At 40.7% G+C, this 12,338-nt stretch overlaps 1 protein-coding gene across 1 annotated transcript; it reads right to left on the bottom strand.

Annotated features, from left to right (window-relative positions):
- inhbaa (inhibin subunit beta Aa) lies at positions 1-11,104 on the bottom strand. Its single transcript, XM_048174785.1, has 2 exons — positions 10,180-11,104; positions 1-2,803 (listed from the first exon to the last, which is right to left on the bottom strand). The coding sequence occupies exons 1-2, from the start codon at positions 10,589-10,591 to the stop codon at positions 2,031-2,033; spliced, it is 1,185 nt and encodes a 394-aa protein (XP_048030742.1). The 5' UTR covers positions 10,592-11,104; the 3' UTR covers positions 1-2,030.
- Between the last annotated feature and the right edge of the window lie 1,234 nt (positions 11,105-12,338).

The raw sequence follows: 12,338 nt of genomic DNA, 5'->3' as shown, positions 1-12,338 counted from the left end.
TCATCTGTTTTAGTGTACAACCTTTTAACTTTAATGGTGAAGCAAAGGACAAAATACTGAAGAATAAATTAGATTAAAAAAAATAGCCACAAGCACATTTTTGATTTGTACAACAAAGCAATGCAACATATTGGTATCTTGATTTCCATATATACAGAATAAAAAATATATTTTTTATTCTTAGTCCACTTATTTCAGTGTCAATTATTTTTTTTTAATAACAAACAAACAAACAAAAACATATACAACATGTCTTTCTTTTTATATTTTTTTTTTCTGAATTTGTATTTTTCTTTTCCATTTTAATAGTATTTTTCTTTAATGACATTTTGTTTTTGCATTCCCGTCAGGAACATACTGAAAAAAGTAAACATTTCTTAGTCCAAACGTAACAAAAGTTTTCTTTTCTTTTCTTTTCTTTTCTTTTCTTTTCTTTTCTTTTCTTTTCTTTTCTTTTCTTTTCTTTTCCCAAATTGCTTCATTTGTTTTTTCAACATTGCACAGTGGTAAAATAATTTGTTTCGGGAAACGGAAATATTAACATCTGCAAAACAAAAACAGTTTTTTTTTTTTTTTTTTTTTTTGGATCACTGAAGATCCTTTTAATATTTGGTGGAAAAAAAATGTAAATGTCTAAATAGTAATTCATCTCCCAAGTCATTAAATATCAATGCTGCACATTCACTTTTGTAACAATTCATAATTAAAAACAAACTTTAAAAGGTTGGTTTAAGTGCTGTATTAACCATTTAGATGGCCAGTCGTGCATGGACTGTGCAGCAGTGCAAAAGCACACACAGGAGTGAGCCACTGTGGGACACTGAGAAACTGTTTTAAAGGTTTTCGGTTTGCTAACCTGGACATCTTTGTAGGGAGAACAAAGCACAACCTTCTGAAAGACATATTGGTATCTTCTGAACAACTGTTCGGAGACAGCCTAATATGGTAGGCAACACTAAACTAAATTCTTTGGTGTTGAGTAAAAATCCAAAACACTATTTTGTAAAATGCATGTGTATACATGGTCCTCTGATGTAGTGCTAGTCATCTCTGCCTTCCCCTCAAACCTCCCTGTTTATTTTTAACAATCTCATTTGTTAGACTCATGCTATGTAGGTACGTCTGTTCTGAAGTGCTTCTAGTCTTTCTCTATAAACATATTTGTATATGTGGCTACGCTGATCAAAATGTTGATATAGTGCAAAACTGTAAACGTTTTAACGTCTCATTTTAAGATAACAAAAAAAAAATGTACAGAAATCAAAACAAAATAATAACATTATTAACAATAGTCAGAATAATTAGAATAATAATATAGAGAAATGTTTGGTTCCAGCAGCCCGTCAAACTTCTTTCAAGTATCTCTCAACAACACACACGAACAGACATGCACACATACGTATACGAATACTCCCATAGGCAGACTGTACATACACACACTTTTGTACACGGACACACACGACAAACATATAACATACATGAAACATACGTACAAGGTATAAAAAGTCAACAAACGTTAACTTTTTTTAGTTTGTAAAAGTAATTAGTTAAGAAACAAAACAACACCTTGATGAAAAATATATCATAATACTTGACAAGTTGCATAGTTTTGAGATTTTCTTTTTCAGGCACCTCATCTATGTGATCTCTCTTCCTGCAGTGCATGTCTGCGCTGCAAAATAGGCCGCATAAATACTCTCTGACCTTGCTCCCTTTGCTTTGTAACAAAAATATATTATATTTCTTTTCTCTTTTGAAAGTGCCACAGAGATTACTCTGAGTTACAGATACCCATTGTAACGTGATACCCATTGGATTCTAAGATGACCACGCACAAGTGGTCGAGAGAAAGAGAGGCCTGTCTACGTGAGAGTTTTTCTTGAGGCAGTGAGATAGAGATAGAGGAGCCCTTCTCTCCTCCCTCTACATCTCTTCTTTTTCATTCGTTTTGGGACTGAAGTTCTTGCCCCTACCACCCAACCTTGCTGCGCTGTCTCTCCCTTCCTACCCTTCCTCTTCTCGCAGCGGTCTTACGAGCAGCCGCATTCTTCTACAATCATGTTCTGGATGTCCTTTTTGACGATTTTCTGCTCCTCGTTGTAGTAGAGCATGGACATGGCTCGCAGACGAGTCGGTACGCAACAGGACTTGATGTTGGTGAAGGGACTGTACCCTCGAATGCGGTAGTGGTTGATGACCGTGGAGTGGAAGGACAGCGAGTTGCCGGTGATGCTCGCGACGTGGCTGGGACAGTCGCCTTCACAGTAGTTGGCGTGATACCCTGAGGGTGCGATGATCCAGTCGTTCCAGCCAATGTCCTTGAAGTTTACGTAAAACTGCCGTTTGCAGCAGACGCGTACCTTGCCGTCGCATTCGAGACCTCTTTTGCGACGTCTCCTTTGGGACAGATCGTCCATCTGTCGCACCACGGCCATGAGGAACGGCCGGTGGGATTGCTCACGTTCGCCACCTCCCGGAGTCACGAGCACAGGTGTGGCCCGGGCATCGGCACACAGTGGGCAGGAGATGCGCAGACTCAGCGTGCTGCCCCCATTCTGCAGCAACGTCTGCACACTGGCCGACACAGGAAACGTATGCCAGCCGCTGCGCCGCGTGTCCACAGATTTCTCCGCCAGAAACTTCTCCCCCGTACCCTGCTGCAGGAGCAGCCGGATGGTGACATTGGCGCGGGTGCGGTTGCCCTTTGGCAATCGAAGAAAGAGCCAGACGTTGGCTTGCTCCACTAACGACATCTCGCCGCCTTCCTTGGAGATCAGAAAGTTGACAAAGCCTGGAGCTTCACCTGTGGGATAGGAAGAGAAAGAAACATCAGAGATTAGTCAAATGCACTGATCTTTTATTGTACTTGCATTTTACTTCAGCCTCAGGCTCTGGTTGACTTTGGGTACAGCCACATCAGAGCTGACACTGGGAGTGGTGGCATCAATGGAACAGTTTAGCTTTGTGCCAAGAGTGACCAGTTTTTCAAGGTTTCCGCAAAACAATCTACTGTTTTGTGCGACTATTAATAAATGGCATAGAAGTATGCAGTCGTGCATCCTTTTCCTGCACGTCAAATGCAAGATGTGAATCAGCTGTTCCTACACGCACACTCGCTAACAAACAATCCCTCCCACTTGATTCTTCCTGTACCACCTTGGAATTGAAATAATTGAGGGTTTCAACAAGACTTTAAACCAACTTCATCACCTCTCCTGGTAGTTAACTGAGCAATTAAGAGTCTGCTCGCCTGGAACAAGTTTTTGTTGAATGCAGGGTGAGACATAATGGCCATGACAACATACAGCATGCAGCTGGAAGCAGTGATGTGGCATGTGGCTTGCTGTCTCACTGGATTGTAAAAGACTGTTCCCTCTGGCTTTGATTCCCACCGTGTTATAGACAGAGGCAAGGCCTCTGGAAAATTTCAGTTCACGGATCATTTGGGAACTTCTAAACAAATCCTCTCAATTTACTGACTCAACCCGTTTTTAAGCCACTAAACCTTTGTTGGGGCATTATTACTGGCTGGTCTAGCTGACTGTTGCTTACTTATACTGTAGCGGAGTTCTTGTAAAAGTGGCCACCTTGCCAAAGGTTTCGCATAAACAATGATTCTTGTATGTCATGGCTAATAATAAGAAGCCTCTTGCAAAAAGTATTAAGCAATATACTCTGGAAAAATATTGCACAAATACTACATCTATCACCTACCACAATATATTTACAGGATTGCGACGTAATAACAATGGCGTCAAGCTACAAGAGTGTATGTGTGCGAGAGCGTATTTAAGGATCCCTGGCCCAAACCCATCTGTCCAAACACAGCCGAGCATCACAAATGCAGGCTTTTTTCCCAGTAGTGGCTAATGCATTGTTTCCCTTTTAATCTGCACCCAGTGAAAGAATCAAGTATCGTTAGCATTTGCTAAGCTGGGTAAACCCTTCAACTGCCCCTCCAGAGCCGAGGCCCATAGAAGAAAGATCACCAGTGGAGCTTCGCAACTCTGCATGCTTCTGAATATATTTGCGAGAGAGCAAAGAGAAATTTTGAAATTTGTAGAGAAAGACTAAAGAGCCATGCGGTAATCCCTCAACAATAAACACCAATTTAACCGCAAGGGCAGAGTTTGCACAGCTGTCCTGCACACAAAGATGGAGAATAACATTTACACATTCCTCCCCTCCCCCTTCCCCTGTCTTCAAAAGGGGCGGGTGGCTGAAGTATAGAATCACCTGGGAACTTAAGTGTATTTGTGGGGGGGGCGGGGGGATGTCCACTCCTCTTTAAAAATGGCTTTAGTTAACGTGTTCTATAATCCCCTTTTCTATCTGGTTTACCTTAAGGGGAATCAGCCTCTTTCATCTCCTTGTTGGCCTCCTGTCATATTGTATAGCTTGCAATGCCCCAGTGCTTGAAGCTAAAAGAATGCTTTTGCAGTAAAGAAGTCCACAGCCTGAAAGGTTGTTCAGACACGCCTCTTTGGATGAAGTTTGTCTGTACACTTCCTGGTTAACTGTTATAGAATACACTATTTATCTTTGACTAATTTGTTGACAATGCTGTTTAAAGGCAACAGTTTTTCCACACAGAACACACATGCTAGTTCAAAGAGTACAGCGCTAACAGGTGCTTAATGGATCAAGCGGAACGAAGCATCCATTCAACATAACAAAACACAAGAGAGCTTGATGTATATTCTCTAGGTCTTGCTGACAACTCGGCAACAGTTATTGTTTCAAGGCCAGTACTCACGTTATACCAGAAGGGAAAAATTCTAGGTGCTAACATGAAAACACTTCATGGATCCCTTCAGGAATTGAAGATTCTTGACCCATTTTCTTCTTTGACCCAACAAGATATTAAATTAGAAATAAAAGTCTGAGGGTGGAAATATGACTCTTTTAATAGTGTGTGGGAGTGAATGATTTGAGTTCCTCGTCTGTTATGCAACATATTTCAAACACAGTCCCGTCAGCAGCAAGGATGGATTTTACAGACTAAACTCTTGCGCTATAGCACACTCACTGTGAGCTGTAATATCACATGATATTCATATACAATTATCAATTATCGTCTGAACATTAATTGCTTGCTACTATAATGCATTTAAAGACTGACTTAAAACAGTTCAAAATCTCAGAAATGTTACACAAGGTTGGACACTAAACCAAATAAAATTGGTAATGAATGCATCTGAGGTATTCCAAGAGAAAATATACAACAGAGACCAATACTGAAACCATAAAACATCCTTTGACATTATAATGTCACTGAAAAGACCACAAAACCACTAGAATTCCTTTCAGTGTACTGCATGTTGCTGCAACAGCATTCATGGCCTTTTCTACATCCCAGCATGAGAAGCAAACAAACAAAAAGTGCAATTAAAGCTTATTTCCCAACCATAACACTGTAGAGTCTTGTATACATTCTCAAGCGAGTGTCCTTAACACCGGCGAGCCGTTTCACGATACCACACCTTGTGCCGTAAAGGCCAAGCATGCCTGTTATGTTCTTCCCCAAAACGGCCTTGTCGCCTCTTTATCTGGTCCTCATCACCCACAGGCATTTCAGGCACCAACAGCGAGCCTGATTTACTGCCCCCATCTAAGTCAGGCACCCCATCTAGCGGCAAAGAATCACCAGCTTCAGCCAGCCCCTGCAGGCCAGTGCAGCTCCCAGGGAACCAGGAGGGTAACGAGGAGAGTTACTGCTGCCTCCCCCCTACTAACCTTTGGTAAGAATCTGCAGAACATGGCTCAAGGCCATGCTGAATAACTGAAGGACATGGACTTTCAACATGAGTAGAGAGACTGCGACTTAAAACATGGGGGACAACCTATGTAGTGAGTTGCATTTCATATTTTACTTGTTTATCTGATTGATTTTTCAGGATTCAAGGTTTGAGATGCTTGCTACTCTTCTACCAAGCCTGCATCTGCAAGTAATAACCCACTCTCACGAACAGGTTTGGATGATGCATCAGCTGTCAAAGTAATAAATGAGCGTAGTTGGCATGATGCTGCAGCATCCTTTCTTCACTACAGTGCTGCACCTTGAAGCCAAGAAAGCTTTAAGTAGCATATTACAAAATGTCACGAGCAGTGAAGTATCCTGCAACCTGAGAAAGTGTTTTTTGACCACACTAATGCTAAGGGATCCTCGGCTAACAAGGAGGCTTTCTAATGTGGTACTCAAATCTGGATAGTGTTTAAAGGAGATACTTTGTGGCTTTGTAATATGTAAGGTCTGGCAAGCTGGCCATATAGCCCCCAAATAAGACAAAGATACTTTGGAATTAGGCTATTTTATTCCCATTGCCTTGAAATAGAGATTCTTTATATTCCTATTCGAGGAAAGGAAACTCAGCCTTCAGCAAGTCAGCTTCTCTTTACTGCAAATAAATCAGTATTTGATCTAGCAAAATAACTGCTTGCACATGAAAAATTGGGACGTCTTCTTTTCTATGCTGTGACCATTACTGGAGGGAGTGATTATAGGGCTTTCCCTGTGATAAATTACTTTGCAAGTAGGAGGAGATCAAAACGAGGAAAAGAAGTAAATATTGAGTCATTGTTTCAGAACATGTCAAGCTTTGCATATGCAACCTGCACGCCTGAATGACATCAGAAAGGCCAAACACAGAACGCCCACACACATTCAGTTCATCCACAGTGATATCATCAACGTGCCTTCTGTTTGAAGATTCTGCACATGGCTTCAGCGGAATTCAACAACCACTTTAAAGAATAGTGAATGCTTTTGTATATAATATTTATAAGTCTCTGCATTTGTTAAATTGTTTTCTTTTGTTTGGAAGCAAAGGCAACTTTTGATGGAAAAGAAACTTTTGGAGAAAGCTTAGCCCAATTTTATCAATGACCTCTGTTGTACTCTCAAAATTTAGCAGTAACATTTGTTAGTCTTTACATTAGTTAGAAGAAATGCTGTTATTTCTCACCCTTACTAGTCTGCAGACTAAAAGTATTTGCAGTCATGCAAATACACAACCACTGATTGCACATGGCTTCAGGCTACACATATAAATTGAGAGTAATCAGTCTTACCATGTTGCATTCATTCACCCAGCATGCTGTATGTTAGAGATAATGGTTTAATCAACTATGTCCTACTATAAAAAACAGATTCTGCAGTCCTTGTATCAGCAAACTGATTTCTTTATCAAGGTGATTTCTGAACTTAAAATCCTTAAAAGGGCAACAGCCACGTACAAAGAAAACTGGAACTATAAACTACCATGAAATCTTTAATTCTATTTAACATTCTGAAGAAAATATTGTGAACGAATACTGTGTTGCATTGCCAGGCACGAACACTGAATTGTTTCATTTTCAAGCCAGTTTTGTCGAACAGCAACAGCTTATTATTATTGAACATATTTCAGCCTATTGTCATTAAAAATGTATATTCATAATATATATCATAGCTTTATAAGATACGTCTATGTCTTCTTGGCAATTATGAGAGCAGATTCTTGGATAAGATTCCAGACAGATAGTGTATGCAGAATCTGAGACTTACATCATACACATAATTACAGTTGTCTAAACAACCCACTTAACGCAACATTACAATGATGCAGTGCAGCAACATGTGTCTTAAAAATCATACCAGTGTGAAATAAACACCATGAAGAACTATGCATTAAAGTATTTAGTAAATCAATATAATTACAGTAATGTCTCTGCTTGTGATGCCAAGTCAAAAAATATTATCTGGTGCCACATTGCAGACTAAATGTGTGTGTGTAATTTTCTCATGTTATTTTCTTTAAAAAGTCATAGGCTAGTTATCAGTGTGAGAAGGAATTGCGCAATAACAAATTCAGAAAGAACTTTGTTTATATAGTTATTTATTTAGTTTTGGTTATTGCCTGTGCAAAAATCCATTGGAATATTGACTTTAACAATGGGGGACTTGCAAGTCAGTATTCCAAGGTCTTGGGAGTTACAAAAGCAGCTATTTTCATCTCAAATATAAATGTTTATTAGCCTATATGGGGACAAATAACTGCAAATATGTTATGTTAGCCTATTTGCAAGTGTCTGCAGCAATTCCCCCTTGTGGTGGATTTTAAGAACAGCTATATTTTGGAGACTTTTGGAACGCAGATCAGATGCAACCGAACGCGGCATTTCGCGCCATACGCGAGAGTGGAATTCGAGCGGGAATCCTCACGAGCTCTGGTAAAAAACGATTATCGCGAGGTTTCGGGTTCAGTAACACTGCGATGGCGGAAGAAGGTGAGGAAATCTTCTGTAATCTTATGAGCGTTTACGTTTATTTGTAACCTAAAGCCTGTAAGTGAATATAAGGGGAAATTATGTACCTTTAATGCGTTTTGATTTGATCAGGTTTTATTCCACCTGACAGATTGTGTTGCAGTCGCACATGCTAAACTCACTAATGCAAATACTCCACCCACTACTTATTATAACAATAAGTTCATTTATGATCTATTTGCTTTTATGGTGAGCATGAGGTAAATATTATATTTATTAATGTTGGTTTCTTTAGTTCCTCTAAAATGTCAAATTTGAGTGATTGAAGTAAACATGACATAGCCTATCATTAAAATTAGCTATATCCATAGAAATTGAGCTATGATGTACCATGTGTTTGGTTTGTTCCATTTTTGGTCAGTAATCTGACGTTTTGCAATGTGAGCAGATGAATGACAGCTTGCAATCCTGATTTATTCATTCAGCCTGAGGGACTGTCCGTCTCCCCTCAGTCAATATACATCAAGAGCCCATTGAAAACAAATAGATGTGTCTGATGTTGCACTGACAGTCCACATGATAAAAGTTTGATATAGTTTTGATTACTAACAGATTTAGTTCTGTGTTTCATAACTAGGTTTTTGTCATCACTTAAGCATGATCTGAATGTGTTTTATAATGTGACAAGCTGTAGTCTGGCACCAGAAGATTATCAGGGAATGGTTCTCATAAACAGAGTTCTCACGGTCATGAAAAACCAGTAAATATCAGGGAATTTTAAAATTCGGATTTCCAGATGTGGCAAGGATGGTCTTAAAACGTCACAGAAGATTCCATAATATACATTTTCTATTTGTAGTTCACTCTAAAATATGTAATCGATTAGATGTTGCTCTTTGTGAAATCATGAAATGATTTTGAAAAATACTTTTGCAGTGGGGTGGGGGAAGTCACGTAAATTCATTGGTCAAAAATGTGAGGAACCTTGCATGAAGAATGTCCTTGTTGTGTTGGGGAAAAAAACAGTTTTTAGAGTTTCAGCGAGTGGCTTATTTCATGCAACATCTTGTCTTAAAGTTTTAATTTCATACTCTAGTTTACTTCACATCTCTTGTATACTAATCCACTTTAAAAATGCATAAAACTGAATTTTCATACCTATAATGTCATTCTAAATAATCATTCTCTCCACAAGGCTGCAGTGTTACAGTCTCAGTTCCCTAAAATCATGAAACATTCATCTTTCAGACAAGCAATCCAATTGCTCAGTTTGCTGCTTTTTAGGTCTGACACATCTGTTGAGAGCTCCTGCAGCACGCCACGGCTCTGTGTCACTCAGGACCTGTTTGAGCTGTATGAGTCAGAGAAGAACCCAATCTTTCCTCACATCATGGGCTTGACAGCACCTTTGAACAGTTCTCACTGCAGCCGACAATGCTCTTTCAACTGCCTTTGAAACCCGACACAAAGGCAGTAACTGAACAGCATTCTTTTTCTCCTATAATACGGAGAAGCCCTTTTTTATTCCTCTGTGTTATGAATTTTTTTTTCTCTCTCTCTCTCTCTCTCTCTCTCTCTCTCAACCCTCTTCAGTCACATAGGGAAGCTACATAGGAGGCTGTCAGTCCCCGGGGAAGTGCTCCTGTGCAGAGCTTACGGCTAGAAGCCTGGGGGGTCCTCGCAGATAATTACTGATTCTCTAAAACAGCAGGAGGCTTGCAGGAACCTTGAGAGGTGGGACTGAGTTTGCCGCAGCGTAGTCCCGGCTGCTCTCCCTGACTTTGTGCGATGGCAACAGGTTTCCCTGAACTCTTCAGACAGTTGAACAGCTTTATAAACCCACTTCTCCTGTTTCATCCCATGAGGGAGGACTGCCCGATTTACTTACTAAAATATTTAAGGACTAAAGTCTTGTTAAATATTTGTACTCACCGGCTTCAGCAAATGTGATGATCTCCGTCTGTTCCGCCTGTTCAGCCTCCGGACGGCTGCTGGCCTCGTCCTCGATCAGAACACTGCCGTCCTTGGCCACCCGTCCCACGTGTACCTTGCGGATGGCATTGAGGAGTGCAGCTCGAGGCACCGGGTGTGTGATGTTGGGGCGCTCTTGCAGGTGCAGCATGTTAAGTATGTGTTTCTTCACTGCCTCAACCACGTCTTGCTGGGCTCCCTCGACCTCACCTTCGGAATCACCTTTTCGAAATCGTGCCAGCGCACAGGAGGGACAGTCCGTGGCAGCTGCCTGTTCGGATGTTGCCATGTTCCCTTTGGTGACCATGGCACTGAGGGAGCAGGTCTGGATGAGCAGCAGGAAGATCCCGCTCAGCAGAGGGAGAGGGGACATCCTTAAATGAGAGGTGTCAGTCGCTGAAGAGAGCTGGAGGGGTGTCTGACCCGGTTGCAAAATGAAAAACTTACTTTAAAAGTTGCTTTCAAAGTAAGACAAGAATCTGCCCAGTTGCTGACAGCTGGCTGTAAAGTCTATCTGCCTGTGGTTGAGCTTAATCTGACAAAAACAAAAAAGTAAGAGCTAAACTACTAGGGGAGAAAAAGTGACGAAAAAGTGTAATCCTTGCTGGTAAGTTGTCAGAAGAGATGCTGGTCAAAAAGCAGGAATAGTTCTGTCAGTGGATTTCTCCCTCTCCAGGTCCTTGGGAAGTTTGTATGGGATGGGCAGTCGGCTTCTGGATGTGCCCCAGGGAAGCAGTACGCTCGTAAGAGGTCTGGGACTGCTCACTGTGCAGGAGTTGAATGGTTTTGTTGAAGTGGGCTGGACTCTCTCGCTGGCTCTTGCTCCCCTGTCTCTCTGTTTCTACTTCTTCTCCTCTCTCTTACACAGTAATTATACTTCCCTCCCTCCCTCCCTCCCCTCTTCCTAGCTCCCTCCCTCTCTTCACGTTCCTTTTTATTTATTTTTCTAATTGTTCTATTTGTAGGGCAGAGTAACTTCCCCCTGCAGGGTTTACTGACCACGTAGTGGAATTTGCTTCAGAGACATGACAAGTGATTTGCTGTTAAGTGCAGAGTTTCTGCTGTGATGTTTCCCTCCCCTCTAAGTTCATTCATTTGTAAGTTTACACAGTTGACAGTCTTGCTGTTTTTAAACGTAAGACACTGCTGTACTCTCTAAAATCTGTTTATATTTCAGTAGCTGGTTGAAGAAATGCAGGTCTGGCAAGTAATAAAACTGAGGTATTTTGAAGTACTTGAGAGATGTGCAGTGGCATAGCAGTTCCTTGTAAATGTATTAGCCAATTCTGGTCAACTTGAGATTGCCAGTGGTAATTTTCGGAGAATTCCATTTTTTTTTTCTCATTAAAACAGTTCCCTTATTCTTGAATAAGGAACGTCTTGACGTCACTTTGAAGCAGTGCATGTTAAGTATTCCATGCTTCCCCTTACTGCCGCAACACATGTTGTGCGCAGATTCACCAGGAAGTGCCCGGAAGGCTAACTTCCTGTTTAATTGGCCGAGGACAGATGTCTGGGATTCTTAGTGAGACAGGCAGCTGGGGTTGTGACATCATCAAAGGCTGAGTTGAGGGCATGCGTGGGTCGTTCGTCTGCATATCAGCCAAAACATGCATGAGGGATGCCGCAGTCATGCGAGTCACTGTATTCTGTGGGTTACGTAGACGTTTTTACCATATAAGACAAGGTGATGTACTAATTTGGGATTACTCAAAGTTCTGATTCAGGAGACTCACCTTCCTCGAGTGATGCTGACTGAGATCAGTGTCTAAAGTCTGCCTTGAAAAAGACAGCCTCTGGCTGTTTTTTTTTTCTTCCTAATATATAAGTATAATAGTCTGAGAATATAATAATATAAAATATAATAGTCTGAGATGTTTTTATATAATTAAGCATAGTGAATCAAGGGGTCTATTAGTCTTTAGTTTTTCTTGCTTTAATCCTAGTTTTTTAAACATTAATTTATCAAATATTATCAACATTTGATTTCTATACCAGAATTTAATAACTTTTTGTACATCTCACTTGATTTGGATAACTGGTTATGGTAGTCTTTTCTCTGGCAATGAACATTTGTACCACTTTAATATGTAATATATCACTGTAAGGAGTCCCTCTTG

This window comes from Megalobrama amblycephala, linkage group LG22, assembly GCF_018812025.1.
Source record: "Megalobrama amblycephala isolate DHTTF-2021 linkage group LG22, ASM1881202v1, whole genome shotgun sequence".
In the NCBI taxonomy this organism is placed as follows: Eukaryota; Metazoa; Chordata; class Actinopteri; order Cypriniformes; family Xenocyprididae; genus Megalobrama; species Megalobrama amblycephala.
Note: the sequence above shows the minus strand (reverse complement) of the source record. Positions and strands in the feature narration are given on the sequence as shown.

What these genes read in the sequence shown, in the direction of transcription:
- inhbaa (XM_048174785.1), bottom strand. Translation starts at nt 10,591, where the DNA reads ATGTCCCCTCTCCCTCTGCTGAGCGGGATCTTCCTGCTGCTCATCCAG. An exon ending in CATCACATTTGCTGAAGCCG is followed by an intron (nt 2,804 to 10,179) that starts GTGAGTACAAAT and finishes CCTATCCCACAG; the next exon opens with GTGAAGCTCCAGGCTTTGTC.